We start from the raw sequence: 20,946 nt of genomic DNA on the forward strand, positions 1-20,946 counted from the left end.
TTAGTCAAAAAAAATTTGGGCTCCCAAAACAACCAATTTTTGGCCCATTTAAAATATCATTGGCTCAATTAAAAGGCCCTCGGTTAACCAATTAATTAACCAAAATTAACTGATTACTAAAATTAACCGAAATTTTCGAAATAATTTTTTATCGAAATGCTATTGATTAATTCATCGATATAACCGACAATTTCGGTTAACCAACCAATAATGACTTTTCTGAACCGAACCGATTCCCACCCCTAATCACAGTCACCCCGTTAGGTATATGTTACAAGGACAACAAAATTGCAATAGAGGATTAAAAATAATTATCCAATCAATTTATGCCTTAAACAACATCAGACAAGTGATCCAACAAAACTCTATTTTTTATTTATAGACCTCAGCTCTAAGGTTTCATTTGGCTTTATTAGTTCAAAAAGTGCGACGTAAAAATAGCAATTTTAAAACGTAGAATTTGAAAACATAATTTTAAAAAACGTAATTAAACGTTTGTTAAAATTGCAATTTAACTTTTAAAATCATACTTTAATATTAAAAATAATACATTTTTAAAAACGCATCCCTTTACATACAATTTGAAAACGGAAATTATTCTATATTTTTAAATCACAATTTAGAAAAAAATGCATTTATACAGTTTATTTGATTTAGTTTAAAATCTTACTTTTGATTACAAAATCGCAGTGCTACACTCACTATATATACATTAAGACCGATATTCCTAAAAGAGCTTCCCAAATTCCTGTCCGAAATCCATGTAAAAAAAAAAAATCCATGGCATGCTGAAAAATACGTGTCACTACCGGCCAATCAAAATCGAACTGTAACACAACTGAGTCCGTATTCGGGTGACAGCATCAAATCTCCTCTCTCTCTTTCTCTACACTCTCGTCTCTTCGTTCTGCAACCATATTTTCCGAACCCTAGTTCTTAAGGATTTAATCTATCACAGAAATTCCTCATTTTCTCTAATTTAATTTGGAAATCACAGCTGGTATTTTCGTTTCTGATAATTTGAGTAAAAAATGGATTCGGACGAAGAGGATTACGTGTTCCACGGAACGCCGATAGAGCGTGAGGAAGAGTTTACTAGCCGTAAGAAGAAGGCCATAGCCGAGGCCTCCGGTAACCTCCGAAGCCTTCCAGTTTGGAAGCAAGAGGTACGCTTGAAGTTACTAACTCTTGGTTCACATTTTCCTCCTCTTGTTTGGTTCCTGGGAAAGCTTAGGATAGTGAAACCAAAAGAAGATTTTGATTGCCTTTTGGTAATTTTTTGTTTTTAATGTTTGTTCGGGTTGCGATGTAAAGGCGAAAGAGTTCGGAGTCATGGAGCCACGTGATTGCGTTAGGATGAGTTTTGGTGAACCTTGTTGTTTGTTTGGAACTGGAAACAAGAAAACGTTTGCATTCGAAACCCTAAATTGGTGGAAACAGGAAAAGGAATATGAAAAACTTTGTGCTTCATGAAAAAGGAAAACTCCTAAGCGAAAAAGTTAATGTTATCATTTGAGAGTTTGAAATTCAACACTTCAGCAATTGAAATTAAATGTTAAGTAATATAAATTTTGCTTCTACTACATTTTCTCGGCAACTAAAATGGGAGTGTTGTGCAGTAATCATCCTATCTAACTTCGAAATGTGCTATCGATCATATTGAAATTTATTGTTTGTTAACTCTCCAGTTGTAGTCGAGATTTTAGATGATAAAATTTTCCTCATTTTTTGAAATAGTGGTTTTCTTAAGAGGGTATAGGGCGTGTTATGATGATGCAGAGATCATGATTTTTGTGCATCATTGGATTTCTTTCTAACACCCCCTTCCTGTAGGAAATCGATATTATGCATTGTTCGAACCAGGAACGCAAGGATACAAGAATTCTATAAACTGAAAATAAAAGCAAACTAAACATCTCAATATAAATAAATAAACCATTGTATCTCTATTACTACATCTCATCCCTTTAAAACTTAACCATTGAACCTTAGTCTTAACATAAGAGAGCATACTGAAACATAAAAGAACTACTGTGGTACATGCACCTATTTAATCCTCTTCTAGGTGAAGGCTTCCGACACATAGTGTTACAAATCTGGTTTTGAATGAAGCCCTTAGATTTTGAATTGCATCTGAACCATGCTAAAGTTGGCCATAGTGTTACAAATCTGGTTTGAAGATTATTACGTTGCTTAAAATAAAATAAAAAGTAAAAGATTTTTTAAAATGGTTCAGCTTATGATATTGCATATGATAAAGAGATGACAGGTCTTTACTAATGCTGATTCTTTTTCCTCTTGATTTTTTTTTTCTCCAGGTTACAGATGAAGAAGGGCGAAGAAGATTTCATGGAGCATTTACAGGAGGTTTTTCTGCTGGTTATTACAACACTGTGGGAACGAAAGAGGGTATTCTTATTTAAATTTGAATCAGTATTTTTTTTTTTTTGAAATGAAGTTCTGAGTGTAGGTTAACAATAAAACTGAGTTTAGGATATGTTCCCAACTTTCCCTTCGGATCTGGTAGATCTGATTTGTTTTCTAGACCCTAGTAGCAGCTATGGCCTTGGATCTCTTGTATACTCTTCATGCACAAGGGATTTGCCCTTTTTTCAATAAAATTCTAATTATTCATAAAAAAAAAAAAAAAAAACTGAGTGAAACAAATGTGCAGGGTGGGCTCCACAAACATTTATATCATCCCGGAAGAATAGAGCTGAAGTCAAGCAGCAGAGCATTTTGAACTTTTTGGATGAAGATGAAAAATCTGTATGTTTCATTTTGGCCTTGCCAAGATATATGTTTGCTTAATATTGCTTCACTTAGCATCTCGACTTTGTGAATTCATTGCAGGGATTGTAACTGTTGGGATTTGGTACATGTTTAGGAAGTCGACATATTTTCCATTTTAAAGGATTTTTATGTCTCTAGAATGAAATATCCATGAGGAGAGTAGACTTCTAATGGCATGAAAAATTTATATACTTTGTGTAAATTTATATATTTATTTTTATTAGAGGATGATAGGCCCATGTTTTGTAGTATTTCATGACTCAGGGTTGTGATTTATTCTTATTCTTTGGGAATTTCAAACATTGTCTAGGGAGTAGAGGATAGGGGGGATGTAGATATGAAAGGATGAGGAGAGAGGGAATAGTTATCACTACTTTTGTTTGAATGTTTTAATAAATAATGCAAGGGGAGATAGGACTACGTAGTAGGTAGCCCTCCTCCTCTTGTTTGTATGTGCGATGAATGGATAGGAAATGATAAAGTATTATGTAATTGGTAATGGGGGAGAAATAAGTGATGAAGGTTTGTTTAGACATTGTTGAAATTTTAATGAATTAGCAAGGGTGAAAAAGGAAGTAAAGGAAAATTCACTAAACATGGTATCCTCTTCCTTTAAATTCTCCAATTTGAGGGAACTGAAAAAGGGGATTTGAGAGCCTACGACTAAGATGCCACCACATGGATATGGGATATGACATAAGAGCAATGCATATATGCGATACATCAATTCTTGAAAGCTATGATATGACATGACGTGGATACTTTAATTAATTAACATATAAATATATATTGCTAAGCAGATGTTATGTTAATGTCTAGTTTAAAAGACAACAACAAATGCTCAAAGCCATATTATATGCCTAAATAATAAAACTAATTACACATGCCACACATACTTATCGTTGAGCGGGATGGGGAGAGATCATATCAGTATTCTATCATATCTGAGGGTTTCCTTATTGGACACACTTACCAAAAAAAGTTTCCTTAACGCATATTGGACATGGATGCAACTATTAGTTCAAGGTATTCTTGCTTCCAAGAGCGCAGTATTCTTACAATTTCTCTCACATCTAGATAGTAGATAGGAGGGTGTAGCCCACTCCCCAGCTTCCCTTCTCCTTTGCTCTACTATCCCTCCATCCAATTATACCCATAGTTTTTCAAAAAAGGTCCTGAGGTTGATTGAATTAATGACCTGATTATGCATGGTTCAGTTATTTTTAGATGTAAACAAAAAGTATCAGAAGAAAATTTTCCCTGAGATTCAAGTCTATTTCTTTTTTTCCTGCCAATTTATTTTCTGAAGAGGAAGCTGCAGTTCAATGGAACTATATACTATTACCAATTTTTTTTTTTTTTTTTTTAAATGATTTTATTTTTCTAATCAATACAAAGGGGGAGAGATAAAAAAGGGAGGTCTTTGCCACTGTTAATACGGATTTGACGAGACACGCAGTAATGTGGCGGGAAAGATTCCATACACACCTTCCCCTAACTTTTGAAGCAGTCCAGCTGGGGAAGGTGTGGAGTTACTGGTTGATGTCGGAGATAGCAGGGGCTATCTACCTGTTGGAGATGAGGCTGGTTGTTAATGGCCGAGGTAACCACCAGGGAGTCCCCTTCCAGATGCAAGGGTTTGATCCCCCAGGAGGCCGCAGATTTCACTACAAGTGAAGCAGCAAGCGGTTCCCCCTGCATTGACATCCTGCGGAGGGAGGCATTCAACTGTTGCAGAAAGAATCTAGCCTTGGTCATCGCTGAGGACAGCTGCTGCCACAGCAAAAGACTTCCTAATAGCCACATCAAAGTTGACTTCGAGGCGGCCTGGAGGTGGAGGCTTCCATGCATTGTGGCCTGAGCTTGAGTTAACCCAGGCATTCTTGTGGGCTCGGGAGGCAGAACAGATTTGTCTCAGGATGGTTGGAATATCGGGCTTGGAGTCATTGCAGGCTAAGTTGTTTCTAGCAAACCAGATAACGTCCATTGTTACTGCTGTGTGGATTTGGAAGTCATGGGCCTCTTTATGATGGCTGGCTAGGAGGGAATGGGGGGCTAAGGATTGCCTTTATTGATATGGAGATGGGCTGGCCATCGAAGGAGGCTGAGTCCAATGGCCACATAGATTCAGATGCCATTGGTTAGGAGATGAGAAGGGACTCTGCCTATTTTGTTTTTTCTCGTAACAGTAAAAATTATCAGGGAAAAACGTTCACATTATGCCTTCTAGGATTACACCAAATAACTAAAAATGAGGATAAAGCTTTTACTTTTTATTTTTGTGGCTATAGATGCTAAGTGCAATTCAAGTATGAAACACTGCACTTTGAGAGGGCACCAATGATACATGGGCTGTGTGTGTGAGAGAGAGAGAGTGGCATAGTCATGATTTGTTGTTAGCTTTTCCTGGTATACATGCATCGAAATTTTGGAGAGAGAGAGAAAATGGCATAGTCATGATTTGTTGTTAGCTTTTCCTGGTATTCATTTTTTTTTGATAAGTAATGATGATATATAAAAAGAGCGCATAGGGGCGCAACCCACATACTTCCTGGTATTCATGCATCGAAATTATAGATTTACTTTTTATTTAGTGTATGTCCTTTTAGAAAGTAAATGGATTTTTTTTTTTTTGTTGCAAGATGTGTTCCATGTTTATTTGTTGAATTTGTGTGTGTTCTATGTTTATTTGTTGAATTTTTTTTTTGTGTTAATATATATAGGTGTGTATGTGTTAATTTTTGCATTATTAACTTTTTTCTGATAAGAATGCCTATCTGATTATTGAAATTCAATTTTCTTTTTCTCATGTGGTCTGTGTGTTGTGGAAAGAGCACTTTCATTCATCTATTTAAGTCTTATAGCAAATGTGGTGAATAGAGATTGAGGAAGTTATGTTGTTGAGGTTATTGTTTTAGTTATAAGATTCTGAATCAGTTGTTTAATTCTCTTTCTTTTGTGTTCTAGGAATTTGAAGGTCAATCACTGGGGACATCTTTGCAGTTTGATACTTTTGGATTTACAGCTGCCGAAGTGGCTCACAAACAAGCTGAGAAGGAACAGCAGCAGAGGTTAAGCATTTGATTATATGTTTTGGTGATAATTCATAGCATTGGATCAATAATTCAATTGGTTGACTTGCAAGGGTTGGAACTTGGGATAACGGGGCAACTGTTGAGACATTGAATTTTGACTCTGTACAGCTAATAATACAACTTTTGTTACTATGATATTAATTTTGTGTGCTACATTTAATTTTGTAGGCTATCTAGTTAGTCCCCTTGGTGAACAAAACATATAGGGCAAAGTATTTGGCCAGAAAAAGCTCTTAGGCCTTGTTAATTTACATATGCAGTCAATGGATTAAAACCAATGACCTCACTGCCATCCTACAATTATGAGAAGTGGAGATGTCATTTGGCTTGTTGCATTAGTTGAATGCTTTCATTCAAGTGTTAATTATAACCCTCACTTATCAAAAAAAAAGTGTTAATTATAACCCTCATTTTTGAATTGTTAGAATAAAATATCTCTTAATGAGTTTGTCTAAGGTTTGTTCTCTGATCTCTGAGGGAGGGTTGGGTATCAGGGATTTGATGGTATTTAATCGCTCTCTCTTAGGCAAATGTTTGTGGCGCTATGGGCGTGAAAGAGAGGCTTGGTGGAGAGTAGCCGTGGAATCAAAATATGGCAGTCTTTGGGGAGGGTGGTGCTCTCTTGAGCCTACAAGAGCCTTTCGGGTGGGGTTGTGGAAGAATATCGGGAAAGGGTGGGAAAAGTTTTCTAACTTTACTAGATTTGAGGTGGGGGATTGTACCAAGACCAGCTTTTGGCATGACCAGTGGTGTGGGGAAGCGGCGCTAGAGGTAATTTTTTCAGTTCTATTTGGTCTCGCTTGTGTGAAGGACGCCTCTATAGCAGATAATTTGGAGATTTTGAGTGGCTCCAATCAGTGGAATGCGAGTTTTGCAAGAGCTGTACAAGACTGAGAGGTGGATGTCTTTGCTTCTTTTTATCAAGTTTTGCATCAAGTGAAAGTTAGGAGAGGACGTGAAGATCAGCTGCAGTGGGCTTCTTCCAAAAGAGGATTGTTCAAGGTCAAATCTTTCTATTGCTTTTTTGCTTCTTCTGCAGGTAGGCACTTCCTCTGGGAAGAGTGTTTGGTGGAGTCAAGCGCCTTCGAGGGTGGCTTTCTTTGTATGGTTGGCGGCTCTAGGCAAGATCCTCATCTTGGATAATCTTAGGAGGCGACACATCATCGTGATGGACAGATGTTGCATTTGCAAGAGGAGTGGGGAGTTTGTCGATCACCTTCCTCTCCATTGCGATGTGGCTTCCGCCAATTGGAGTGCTTTTTTCAGTCGTTTTGGGTTGTCCTGGGTTATGCCTAAACGTTTTGTAAATCTTTTCAACTAGGCCTAGGAGTGCTGCGGTGTGGAAAATTGTGCATACGTGCCTAGGAGTGCTATGGTGTGGAAAATTGTGCATACATTCTTTGGACAGCGGCGTATGTGTCTTCTTTGTTGATTAGTTATAGTGACTTCCTTGTTCATTTTGCCCATGCTAGTTAGGTGGTTCCTTTTATATACTTCTTGTGTACTTAGGGGCGATATACACTTTTAATGAGATTGGTTTATTAATTATCTAAAAAAAACTTAAATTAGGAGTTTGTACCTTAGGTGGTGTAACCAGAGGAGTGGAATATGTCATATCAAATGAATCAGATTGTTGCACTAGGTAAAAAAATTTCATTTTCAAGTAATGGAAATATTTTATGCACACCAGTCTTACCTTATGTACAAAAGAACGTTTGCTTGGCCATCTAATTTTTTCATGTAAAAAACTGAGGTCTTTACCTTGCGTAAATTTTCAAATTGCATTTGAATGTGGACCAAGCTCTCTTCTGCCAAGCAATCATGTGCGAAGGCATCTACATATATATATATATTTGTATGTACATATGAATATACATACTCAGGGCTGAGTAGGGGCAGGGTGATTAAAACCTATCCACACTCCAAACCCTCCTCGGATTTTAATAGAAAACTGTGTCCCTGTCTTGTCCCTTAAGGCAGCAGAGAAAACCAGCCACCTTCAGGTTGGGCTGGTGTGGATAACCAACGGGGTGGTTAAAGTTGCCATCCTTGACTCGTGTTCTGGTTACTGAATAATAAATTTTGTTTTGCTTACTGAATAATTACGGTAATTTATTTTAGTAACTATTGAGGCTTTTATGAACTGCTCTTTCCTCCTCTTTCTTTCTTTTGAGAGTTCCAAGTAACTGAAATATATCTTGATACATATTTTACTCCCAGAAAATGGGATCATGAAAGTTTTTCTGGTTTGTTTTGATTATGTTTGTTGTCTATTGCAGGCCATCAGCCATTCCTGGACCTGTTCCGGATGAAATAGTTCTTCCAGCCACAGAGTCTATTGGTTTGTTTGAGTTAATATTGGTTATTTCTATGGAAATGTTGTTTTTTATGCGAGTTTTGAATCTCATAACCCTTCTTTGTTATTTTTGATTAGGTGTAAAATTACTGCTGAAGATGGGATGGCGACATGGTCATGCAATTAAGGATTCCCGTGCAAATTCACTATATGGTATTTTTTTCATTACAAGATTTATTTGGGTCTTTTATTTTTATTTATATCAGCTGCTTTTCTTTTATGCATGCATCTTGATGTTCTTATACTAAGGAGTGTTCTGTTTGGGCCTGGGACTACCTGGGGCTTAGAATTTTAGGAATGAGTATGAAGGGGTAATTTTATCTTATATACAGTACTGAATGCTTGCAGCTTGTCTGCATGAGTCTTATAGAATGAAATTGGTATGCTGCCATGTGTCTTTTGTTCTTGCTATAATTGGCAAGATTCACGTGTAATAAGTTGTTGACATGTAACAGTTTCTCTTCTATTTGTCCCCCCTCCCACACCAAGATCTTATCTTGTGGGATTCAGTGCCATGTCAGACAAAAATTCAGTGTGAATTCTGGTATGACAACTTAAATGTTGATACGGAGTATTTTTGATGCCACAATTTTTTCTAGAATATTCTTCAAGTATATCATTCAGATATTATTCTCTCAACTGTAATAGTTGGGCAGAAAGAGAATGTTGTGAGTTATGAAACATCCGTAAATCAAGTTTCAGGTTTTTCAGGTGTTTCTAGGACTCATGTCTTCCACTAGAATTGAAAAGGCCATCTACTGCTAGTTGTTGAAGTTGTCTTTCTATATTACAATATGTTAATCATGCAACTATGAAATCTGTACTTAACAGTTTTCTGTTAGGCTGGAAGTTCATTTCCCATCAATTTTATGGTTTCATCTGATTCTGCTTTGGTTGATGGCATTTTTTGCTAGTTTAACTAGACTTCTGCACAAACATATCTCACTTCATGTCTTTGTTACTTCTTACAGATGCTCGTAGAGAAGCTCGTAAAGCTTTCTTGGCATTTTCTTCTGATGATGCTAAAGCAGAGCTTACTGACTCTGAGCCTGTTGAGGGCGACCTTGAATTTTTTACTGAGAAGCGTGCTAATGATGATGTCCAATCCTATCAAAACACACCTGTGAGAAATTTTCCCATGGTTTTTTGCTTTCTACCTTTGAGCCCTTGTATAGATCAAATTGCATATGTGATGAACAGTTCTTTTCAGGATCTTTTTGTCCACAAATTAAGCTTATGAATTTGCTAAAAACTCATGTCCGTTTATTTATATACTTTTTTATGTTTCTTTTATTAGTGGGCTGATCTTCGTACACTATTATGTTTGTGGAGCCCCAAAGCGGTTACACTGCATGTGAAATAAAATTTTCTCCTGAACCATGCCTATGCTTTAGTATGATATGATTCGGCTTTCAATGAATTGCAAGGTCATCCTTGAATAGCCATTTTAGTTAAGAACATAATTTATGGTAATTGTAGTACTATGACTCTCTGGACTGACTAATGACTCTGTGTTTCTTTTAAAAAACTAACTCAAAATATTGAAAAAATTTGAGTGCTTTTCTTCTTGAGAAAATGTTCATGATGGTTGTTTCAGTTGATCACATTAAAACTTTAGGAGGTCCATCTTCTTTTGCAGTAAAAAATGTCTCTGACAATGTTTTCTTACTTCAGGTTTATGTGCTCAATCCAAAGCAGGACTTGCATGGTTTAGGCTTTGATCCTTACAAGCATGCTCCTGAGTTTAGGGGTATGTGATTTCTCAAAATGGGTTAGTAACTTCATGATGGCTGCAATGCAACTGTGTATCTAAACTGCCCTTTTTTTTTTTCTTTTTTTCTTTTTTTATAAAAATGATGCATTCAGAAAAGAAAAGATCACGCACGTCTGGGAAGTGGGAGACTGGAAATAGAAAAGGCTACTCATTGAAAGATAATCTTTTTGGTTTCAAGTGTAAGATCTATTATCTGATCAGTTGGTTTACATGTCCTTGTTCGCTATAATGCTTACGGCTGCATCTGTCTCTGATTCTTGTTCTGTTTTGATTGCATGGGTTTCTTGTCTTGAGGTTCATTTGACGTATTAGCTTGAATTCATCAGCAGGAAATGTTGCTCCTGGTTTTGGCATTGGGGCACTTGAAGAACTTGACGCTGAAGATGAGGATGTCTATGCATCTGGTCAGTATTTCCTTGCTTTCAAATCAGCATTGTAAAGGATTTGTCTTGCTAGTAGTCACCATGTTTTACAGAGGTTCTTGCAATGTTTAGAAACCTTGGCGTGACTGGCTGGTCTAACATGTCAGACTGAGTTTGGATCACCTTAACTGTGCAACTACAATGGATCAGCAAACCGCTGCTCCAGCAACGTTTAACTTGACCTGACTGATTTAGATATTAATATTGAAAAACCCCACGCAGAAACTATAAGAAAATGGCATGCACATATTAAAGAATATGAATATTGTAAGACTTATTGCTGATATGTTTGTGAAATTTTTGTTAATCTTTCCAACAAAATGCTTGTGAATTTCTTATTTTTACCCTGAAGAAAAAATATTGAAAAAAAAGCAAAGAAAAGAAAAGTACAGAGGGCACAGAAGGGCTGCCCTAGCCACCCCCTTTCACAAGGAGATGGAGGCGTCCATGCGTAGGGGGGTGAAGGCGCCTCGCCCCCCTTTTGCAGAGGGGATGCCACTACCTCCTGCGTCATGCCCCCCCTGCGTAGGAGGATGGAGATGTCGCACCCACTCATGTGCTTGTGGTGCCCCCCCCCCAACTTACACAAAAGGGGTGGGACCCTCCATGCCCAGAGGGCGTGGAGGCGCTGGAGATGCCCAGCCCCACACATAGAGGGAGTGGAGTCGCACCACCCTTCCTTCACACCCATGTGGGTCACCTCCCTCGGAGGACCTCAGGGGTCTACCCCAAGGTGCTCGGTGTGACGACCCCCAGATCCTGTGGTGGGTGGCCGGCCACTCACTGCCGTTCAACATTTTTCTTTTTTTCTTTTTTCTTTTTTAAATTCAATAAAAAAAAATTATGGGTTAAAAGAAAATTTTGAAAGTAATGGTTTTTTGGGAAAATTTTGTCTTTTTCCACTTCGTAAAGTAAAAGTTATTCCCATGGGAATAGCTATTCTTATGAGTATTTCCTTACCAAATGAAATAATGGCTATTCCTGGGGTCTATTCCGTGAACTAAACGGGACCTTAATTAATTGAAAGCCTAATTACAAGGGGCTATTTTGCTATTTTCCCTTCATAATAAGAATATTTATGATTTGCTGGGTATTTTTCTTGTATACTTCTTATATATTTAGTTGTGCCCTTTGGGTTTTTTAATGAACTCTTTTTCCTTATAAAAAAAAAGATTTTTTTATGATATCATGAGGACTAATGACATCATGGTCCGACTACCGTGACACACTGAGACCATTGACTACTGACCTGATCTAATTATGGGGTAGTGAATAGTCTTGTTTTAAGAACATTGGATTTTGGTTTTTTCATGAATAATGACTTTTCTCTTGTGCTATCTTTCCCTGTGATATTGGATGCTTTGAGGAAGAATAAGCTCTTATATGATTAATAATTGAGCTATTCATCTTCCCCTTGAGAAAAAAGAAAGAAAGAGTTTACGAGTGCTTTGGTCTTTATTAATTTAAACCCAACTCATTGTAATACATAACTTACAATTGTTGTCTCTACTTTTTGATGTTTCTCCTCATATTATAGGAATTTGCCTCTAAATTAAAAATAATGGAAATTGCCCCAAAAGTTCCAAAATTTTGCCCCTATGACAAATACGGACTTGAGTTTTTAATTTTGACAACTAAAGGCCCAAGTTTTGGCCTTGTGACAAATAAGTTCTTCCATCATATTTTCCATACAGTTTCTAACATACGACATTCTAGCTTTGGTCATGTTCACATCAGACCAATAAAAAATGTGCCATGTGTATTTTAATCCACGTCATAATGCCACATAAACAATTATGCTCAAAAAATTAAAAAAAGAAAAGAAAAGGTGGAGATACACTCCCATTTCCACCCTCCACCCCTGTAGAGAGAGGCAGTGAAGGGTGGCTCCACCCCACAAAGAGGTGGGTGGGGATAGAGCTACCCCCACTGCCCCCTTTGTGGGAGTGGAGCCACCCTCCACTGTCTCCATCTCCGGGAGTGGAGGGTGGCAATGGGGGTGGAGATCCACCCCCTTTTTTTAGTGTAATTGCCTATGTGGCATGGTGATGTGCATCTGGATACATATGACACGTTTTTATTGGTCTGATGTGGACAGGATAACAACTAGCGAGTCTTTGGTTAAAAGCTCAATAAAAAATATAATAAAACGACTTATTTCTCGCAAGTCCAAAACTTGGATCTTTAATTATTAAAATTAAAAACTCAAATCCTTATTTGTCACGGGGACAAAACTCAGATTTTTTGGGACAATTTTCCTAAAAAGAATTAAGGTTTTGAATTTATGCTTTACATACATGATTATATTTTTCCTAAGATGTGTAATGTGTTATTTGTACTTCTTGTTCTTGATCAAATCTTTTTTTGGGATAAGAAAATAGTTATTTGAACCTTTTATGTTGGGTACCGTTTCTGTCCAGTCACCCTTTATCAATTTCACTTTTAGTTTATGCTAATGCAAATGATTTATTTTATCCAGCTAAGTAAACTTCTTGTTCAGGGTTTGACTTCGAGGATACTTATATTCAAGAAGTTGAAGAGCCATCAAGATTAGTTGAAGAGCCATCAAGATTGATGATAGATAGTAAAAGAAAGTTTGTGGTGAAGGAACAGGGAGTGCTGCCTGGCTTTAGAGTTGCATCAAATTCTGACTACCAGCTAGAACGGTAGTTGTTATTAACAATAATATATATATATATATATATATATATATATATATATATATATATATATATTTTTTTTTTTCTTTTTTTAATGATAGAAGAATCCCAATCCCGCAAATTTCCAATTTTAATGTGCCGACAACTCCTAAACCTCGACAAGGCTAGTAAATATAGCCTACTGGTAATCAAAATTTCTAGTTTTGTGATGTATACAAGTTGGTATGTCTTTCATTAGTAATGATGTGTGTATGTTATTATTTATTCTTCATTACTTATTTCAGTCAAATTCTCATACTTGTGGATATATTTAATCTTAGGATGGGATGAGAAGCCATAATAAAACATGATTTCTTTTTTCAAAAAAGGAAAAAAGAAGAAGAAAAAGAAAAAGATGTGGTTATTTCCACCTGTTCCTCTCTTCATCGGTTCTTCTGGGACTATAACTGTAATATGGTTTTGGAAATTGTTCTTCAGGTTTGATGCTCCTGTAATTCCGAAAGATTTTGTACCCCAGCACAAATTTCCTGGTCCTCTTGAGACAAACTACAAGCTTACTGATGATCCTCCACCAGAGGTCCCTCCTCCAGAGGATAGTAATCTGAAACTCTTAATTGAAGGGGTTGCAACTTTAGTAGCTCGATGCGGTAAATTATTTGAGGACCTTTCTAGAGAGAAGAATCAGTCGAATCCATTATTTAGTTTTCTTACTGGGGGAAATGGCCACGATTATTATACAAGGAAGCTGTGGGAGGAGCGACAAAAGCGTGCCAATCAAAGAAAGCAGCAAGTGGATGGGAAGTTGTCTTCAAGTATGCAGAAGATGACAGCTGAGAGCCGGGGTAAAATCTTAGGGGAAAAGCCCTTGGAAAGAAGTGCTAAAGATTCAAGTTCATCTGTTGCTTCTTCAGAAGCCATTCATCTCCAATTCAATCTTTCGGATACATTTACTAAACCTGCATCATTCGTGAGTGGCATACATCATTTTATCTTCCTTTTGATTTGTGTTTTTTTTTTGGTGTTACTAATTTTCTCAGCAATCCGGATTGCAATTTTTTAAAGTTTCAATTTCCTTAGATTACCACTTTGTAATGCATAACTGGTTTATGTCTTAGTATTGATGTTTTTCTTTCTTAACACTGGACTTTAGGGTGGGTTGCCTGAAGTTGCGAAGCCTTTCAAAGATGATCCTGCAAAGCAAGTTACGAAACCTTTCAAAGATGATCCCTCAAAGCAAGTTGCGAAGCCTTTCAAAGATGATCCTGCAAAGCAAGAAAGATTTGAGCAGTTTCTCAAGGAGAAGTATCAAGGAGGGCTTCGCACTACAGATTCTAGTGGAGCTAGTAATATGTCTGAAGCAGCACGTGCTCGTGAGAGATTAGACTTTGAGGCTGCAGCTGAAGCCATTCAGAAAGGGCAGTGGGGCAAAGACAGCAAGCTCTCAACACAGCATTTTATGGAGTTTTCAGCAACTGGAGGGATGCAGTTTACTTCTGGTGGAGTAGAGGTATGCTCCAGGTGGTGAGATTTTGGATTTTTGAGTTTGTATCTTCTGATTCAATTTACTGAAATTATTGGAAACAGCAAGTTAAAGATACCGGAGTTGAAGATCTGATAACAAAGAAAATGTTCCCAAAACGTGAAGAACACCAATGGCGTCCTTCACCTGTCTTATGCAAGCGCTTTGATCTCATTGATCCTTACATGGGGAAGGTTATTGCGCTTTTTCCCCTGCTGTCTTTTTCTTGATCTGCACTATTATAGGCTTCTCTTTGTTTTACCTTTTTTTTTTTTTTTTTTTTTTTTTTTTTTTTTTTGTTTCTTTCCTTTATTTTTTTCCTCTCTTTTTTTTCCTTTCTCCCTTTTTCCTGTACCATTTCTATTTATCCGTTTTCTCTCCCCTTCTTTCTGCTGACTTGCAAGATTTGTTCCTTTTTATTTCACATGCTACAAATGAACATTTTGGCTATTACTATTATTTTATCATACATGCTCATAATTATTACAATTACAATTACTATTATTTTAATGCATGGTGCAATATTGACATAACCGTGCAGAGCAGCTATATTGTTTTGGTTTATTAAGATTCTTGTTCAGTTAGGCTGGAGGCATAATTTATCTTTCTTTCCTTTTTTCATATTTTGTATGTAATTCCATAAAAGAAATTGGACTTCGTTTCCTTGTCACTGAATGGATGCACATTACTGAAGATGTCCTATAATTTTGCTTCTCAGAATATTATACATGCTCAACATATTTTCACCATTTGCAGCCACCTCCAGCTCCAAGGATGAGGAGCAAGATTGATAGTCTTATTTTTACGTCAGATTCTGCCAAAGCAACAAAAGTGGAAGAGACTGTCACTGTAAATAGAGACTCATTTCCTACACCTCAGTCTGATGCTCAAGGAATAAGCCAAGACATAGCTAATAAGGAAATTGAAGCTGAGGTAGAAGTTGAAAATGTTGAGAGGCCAGTTGACTTGTACAAGGTACTTTCAATCTGTAGTATCATAATTATTTTTAATGTTTTGAATATTTTGGGCAATCTGGAGCATTATGTGCCTTTTCCTTTGCTTTTTCCTGTCTATATCGAAGCCTCCCTTTCTGCCTTCTCACTCCCTTGAAATCCCAAAATATCACATGAGAATTAATAACAACTTTAAGAACACCTCGAGTAACAAGAAGAATATAATTGTTAGTGCGTAAATTCAACTTCTAAGTTTAGTTGAAAAGTGATTCAATATATATATATATATATTTTTGTTTTCCATGTTTTGTTGTGTACATGTATATTGATGATCCCATTATTTTAAGGAAATACTTGAAAGTTGTTGAGGCAGTTGAACCTGATGAAAAGAATGGCTTAGAGGCTTGTCGGGGTGAGTCGGCGGGGGATGCCGTCGATGCCTAAGTTGGTTGAGAACTTAGAAAAATCATTCTTCCCCTAGAGGGAGAGCTGGAGTTGGTGTGTTTTTGTGAATGGGTGAATGAATTGCTTACCTCTCATTTTGAACCATGTTCCCTCTAGTAGAAGGCCATTCCTCCTTCGTACGACCCTGTCACGTGTCTCCTTTTGATTGAGTTGTGTGTGGCCCGTCCATGAATCAAGGTAACCTGCTCTGGCAAGGGGTGTCCCCGATAAGCCTTCCCTTGTCACGGGTCAGGTAACATTAAATGTTAACTGCCCCTGTGACAATCCATCCCGTCCCTGGCATAGGTTCTCCATGAAGGATTTGGCTTAGGTGCTGTAAAAAAAAGTACAACGCCTACCTATGCTGTAGTTTTTTCAAGGGTCTAGATTTAATTTCAAGGGTCTCATGAGAAGAGAGAGAAAGTAAAATCAAATCTGTACCCTTTAAAAACTACAACATAGGTGCTGTAAATTTTTTCACATCACTTATGCCAAATCCCTCTATGAAAACTGTTGACAAATCGAGGTTTGAACCATTTTAGGTGAGGGGAGTGATCGAGTACTTGGTAGCCTGGTGTGATTCTTCTGCAGCCGCCGAAATGAAGTTGTTGGACCAATCTGGGCTTGGGCATGAGCTGCTTGTCCCAGGCCCGGGGGATGAAATGCAAGCGTATCTGTGCTTATCATTCTTTGCTAGTGTGAATGCTAGACTTTTTAATTCAGCAAAAACGGGGAGAAAAAAGAATAAAAAAGAAAGCTTAATTTATTAGCAAAAGAATTCATCAAAAAAACAAAAGAAAACTGCAAACGAAATTAGTAAATTATCTTTGTTATTTTATTTTAATTGGATAACTATGAAAGAAGCACTAGCCGAGGCCCATAATTTGGTGTTAAATGTTGAGAACTTCAGTTTGGATCTGGTATTGGATGATTTTATTTCTGTGAATCTAGCTTGGAGCTCAACTTTCAATGGAGATACCTGGTCTTATTATTTTTATTTTGTGTTTGGAGCTTACAATGTAGTTGACTTGTAATAGTTTGTGGATACCCCCCTCTTTTGATCAATTTCAGTACTATCTTTCTTAGGAATTAATATACTTTTTTGTATGCACCTAATGGTAATGAGATATATATTTATGCAATGAGTTATTCGTTATAATGATATTATGTTATTAAATACCTTGGTATGCCGTTGGGGGCTCCTTATAAGGCTAAGCATATTTGGGATGAAGTGATTGAAAAGATAGAACGGCGGTTGGCTGGTTGGAAAAGGTTGTACCTGTCGAAGGGTGGCAGGGTCACGCTTATCAAGAGTACCCTTGCTAACTTGCCTACTTATTATCTGTCTCTCTTCCCTATTCCGGTTAGCGTTGCCAAGCGCATCGAGAAGCTACAACGTAATTTCTTATGGGGTGGGCTAGGTGAAGAGTTCAAATACCACTTGGTGAAGTGGTCGAAGGTGTGCACTCCAATTAAGGAAGGCGGGTTGGGGATTAGAAACCTAGTGGTCTTCAATCGCGCACTGCTAGGAAAATGGTTGTGGCGTTACGGTGCAGAAAGAGATGCTTGGTGGAGGGTTGTGGTGGATGCGAAATTTGGAAGCTTATGGGGAGGGTGGTTCTCTTTGGAGTGCGGAGGTACTTTTGGGGTAGGGTTATGGAAGAATATTAGGAAGGAATGGGATAATTTCCGAGGCTTTACGCGTTTTGAGGTTGGGGAATGGACTAGGGTCCGATTCCTGCATGATGTGTGGTGTGGAGATACGGCTCTCAAGACAATTTTCCCTGGACTTTTTAGTATTGCATGTGCGAAGGATGCTTCAGTTGCGGCTCTTTTGGAGGTGAGGGGTGGTTATAATCAGTGGAATGTTAGTTTCTCTAGAGGAGCTCATGATTGGGAGGTGGATGTATTTGCCTCTTTTTTTCCGGTTGCTGCATTCTGCTCAAGTGAGACGAGGGTGTGAAGATAGGCTGTGGTGGATTTCCTCCAAAAGAGGCCAGTTCAAGGTCAAACTCCTTTATGCTTCCTTGGTTGGTTCAGAAAGGAGGCGTTTCCCTTGGAAGAGTGTGTGGCGTACACACGCTCCGCCGAGGGCAAGTTTCCTTGTGTAGACGGCGGCTTTGGGCAAAATTCTGACCCTAGACAACCTAAGGAAGCGGCATGTGATTGTGACGAACAGATGTTGGATGTGCAAGAGGGATGAGGAGACTGTGGACCACCTTCTTCATTGCGAGGTAGCCTATGCTTTGTGGTGCCCTTTTTTTGGGCAGTTTGGGTTGTCTTGGGTGATGTCGAGACGGGTTTCTGATTTGCTCGCCTGTTGGTGGTCTTCGGGAAGGAGGAGGAGTGCTGCGGTTTGGAAGATGGTGCCTATTTGTTTCTTTTGGTGTATATGGAGGAAGAGAAATAATAGGTGTTTTGAGGATTTGGAAGGTTCATTGGAAGACTTACTATCGTATTGTTTCCACACTTTGTATCTTTGGACTGTAGCGTATGTCTTTCCAGTGTCGATTAGTTATAATGACTTCCTTGTTGGCTTTTCTCTCTCTAGTTAGGTGATCTTATTGTATACTCCCGGTGTACTTTGGGGCACCTTTACGCTTTCAATAAAACTTCTTATTACTTATAAAAAAAAATGATATTATGTATAGTTGGAGTTCTATTATGCAAAATAAAGTATTGCTATATATGTCATACACAATTTGCTCAATTTAGCTCGTCTCTTTCAGCCCCAACAGTTTGTGGAATGAGCTTCCTTTTCCATCTGTGTGTGTTTGAGAATACTTGAATGCTTCTCCTGTTAGTATCTTCTTTCTCCTTCCAGTTGAAATATGTTGATAAAAAAACTTCATAAGATGTATCGTGCCATAATGGAAAAACATCTTTATTTTTGCTCTGAAAAAGCTTTCACTTTTTCATTATCCCATGGTAGCCGGAATGCTCATCTTTGATTTTAAACCTTGTGGAGATTAGACCAAGATAATGAAAATGTTTTCTCTTGGATAGCTCCTATGGTTCAGCCATGAATGCTAATTGTTTACTGAAATTACAGTCCATACTTCTGGTGTTGCTCGCTTTTAACCAGTTTAATACTAAAGCTTGTATATGAAGTAAACTTGCATGCAACTGGGTTTTTTCTTTTTTTTTCTTTTTTTTTTTTTTTTCTTTTTTTTTTTTTTTGGTCCTAAATCGTGCAGCTTGGATTAGTAGATGTTCAACAGTTGTCCATTCATGAGATGACAAATAACCTATGAGTGTTTCTTTCAGACTTGAGCATATTCCATGAGTCCAATGTGCAGTTACTTTCTATTGAAATAAAACTAACCATCTGCATTTGTGCAGGCTATTTTCTCTGATGATTCAGATAATGAAGGGGAAAACACCAGTCTCAACAAAGTTGAGGATCCTGAAAAGAAAATTGGAGCAGCTACTACGACATTAAATCGTTTAATTGCAGGTGACTTTTTGGAATCCTTGGGCAAAGAACTAGGCCTAGAGGTTCCCCCTGATGTGCCGTCCTCAACAAGTAAGGCCAGGGACCCTGCTTCACAAATAGAAACTGCAAATGCCAATGCAGGAGATGCCAATATTCTTCCAGTTAAAAATAAGCCATCTTCCACCCCTATTAGTGGGAGTTGTGATGACCTGGAGATGGCTCAAGATGGCAGGTCCAAGAAAATTGAACTCATTCATGGTAACTCAGACAGAAGTGTTAGCCTATATATGGAGACTGGTTCATCTGGGAAGAAATTTGATGAGGTTAATCCAGCCCAAGAGGATAAGAAATCGAAAACACACTCAAGCCGTCGCCAAAATAGGAAGAAGAGTTCATCGTCCGAAGATGAGAGGAGTGGAAAGTGGTCTAGGCGAGATCGACACAGAAGCAGTGATTCAGATGGTGATTCGTCCAGTGACCATCGAGATCGATATCGTAGCAGGTCAAAAGGGAAAAAGAAAGGATCATCTCGGGAGAAAAGCAGTAGCAGCAGAAAACACTCAAAACATCATAAGCGGAGAAGCAGGGATTCTCCGGCCAGATCTCGATACGAGAGTGACAGAGAACATGGAGAACCCAAGAGAGAGAAGCGGAAAAAGAGGGATTGAGATTGAAATCTACTGATGCCTTGAGGAAGATGATTATGAGATTCAATTGAATAGTTTCACCTGTGAATAGATTACATGCTTCCAGTCCAGAGATGAGTAATAATATTGTACTATTATAATTAAAATGATGTAACTTGTTTATAAGAATTTTAGCATTGGTGGAAGGCGTCCTGTTGCTTCTGCTACATTGAGAGTATCTTCTTCTTCTTCTTCTTCTTCCAGATGATGTATGAGAGGAAATGTGAGACGTGGGATTCACAGAAGGATAATTTTTGGATCTACGGAGACAACACGAGGAAGAATATAAGAGAAAGGGATTGTGGAGGCAGCTTTAACCACAAACAAACCCACATTATTATTATAGGGAGATTTGAGGGGTCGATTACAAGCGCCATCTTGTAGGTCTTCTCTCTCTCTCTCTCTCTCTCTCTATTTGCGCGATTGTATGAAAATAAGAAAAAATACAAACATTTGTTTGTGTGTTTTTTTTGGTTTTATTATTTTGTTGATCATTAAAATTCTTAAGCAGTTGAATTATATAACCGTTATCAATATTGGGGATAAACTCCTAGAAAAGTCTTCAACTATTGCATTGAAACAGCATCTTAATTACCTCAAAAAAAAAAAAAAAAAACATCATCTTAATTGAAAAACTTGATATGAGTTTAGATCAAATCATGTAATATGACACTTTTTGTGATAATGATCTGATTTGAGACTTGATCAATCGTATTTAGACGTGTATATTGGACTGGTTCGATAGATTTTGAGGTCTAAGGTGATAAATTTTAAGAAAGACATTTCTTATATCTAAAAGTTAATCAAA

The 20,946-nt window shown here is 37.7% G+C and overlaps 1 protein-coding gene across 2 annotated transcripts; it reads left to right on the plus strand.

Moving 5' to 3' along the window:
• The first annotated feature begins 847 nt into the window (after nt 1-847).
• TGH (SWAP (Suppressor-of-White-APricot)/surp domain-containing protein) lies at nt 848-20,277 on the plus strand. Of its 2 annotated transcripts, XM_059597460.2 has the most exons (16): nt 848-1,166; nt 2,319-2,409; nt 2,675-2,769; nt 5,761-5,864; nt 8,168-8,229; nt 8,323-8,397; nt 9,216-9,367; nt 9,919-9,994; nt 10,111-10,197; nt 10,345-10,422; nt 12,941-13,106; nt 13,578-14,067; nt 14,251-14,607; nt 14,685-14,813; nt 15,376-15,594; nt 19,359-20,277. In XM_059597460.2, the coding sequence occupies exons 1-16, from the start codon at nt 1,032-1,034 to the stop codon at nt 20,118-20,120; spliced, it is 3,078 nt and encodes a 1,025-aa protein (XP_059453443.2). In that variant the 5' UTR covers nt 848-1,031; the 3' UTR covers nt 20,121-20,277. The 2 variants fall into 2 exon arrangements, with proteins under 2 accessions (XP_059453443.2, XP_059453445.2); XM_059597462.2 differs by lacking the exons at nt 848-1,166; nt 2,319-2,409; nt 2,675-2,769; nt 5,761-5,864 and adding an exon at nt 6,576-6,890.
• Nucleotides 20,278-20,946: the final 669 nt, after the last annotated feature.

Source organism: Corylus avellana, chromosome 7 (assembly GCF_965113065.1).
Source record: "Corylus avellana chromosome 7, dhCorAvel1.hap1.2, whole genome shotgun sequence".
Classification (NCBI taxonomy): domain Eukaryota; kingdom Viridiplantae; phylum Streptophyta; class Magnoliopsida; order Fagales; family Betulaceae; genus Corylus; species Corylus avellana.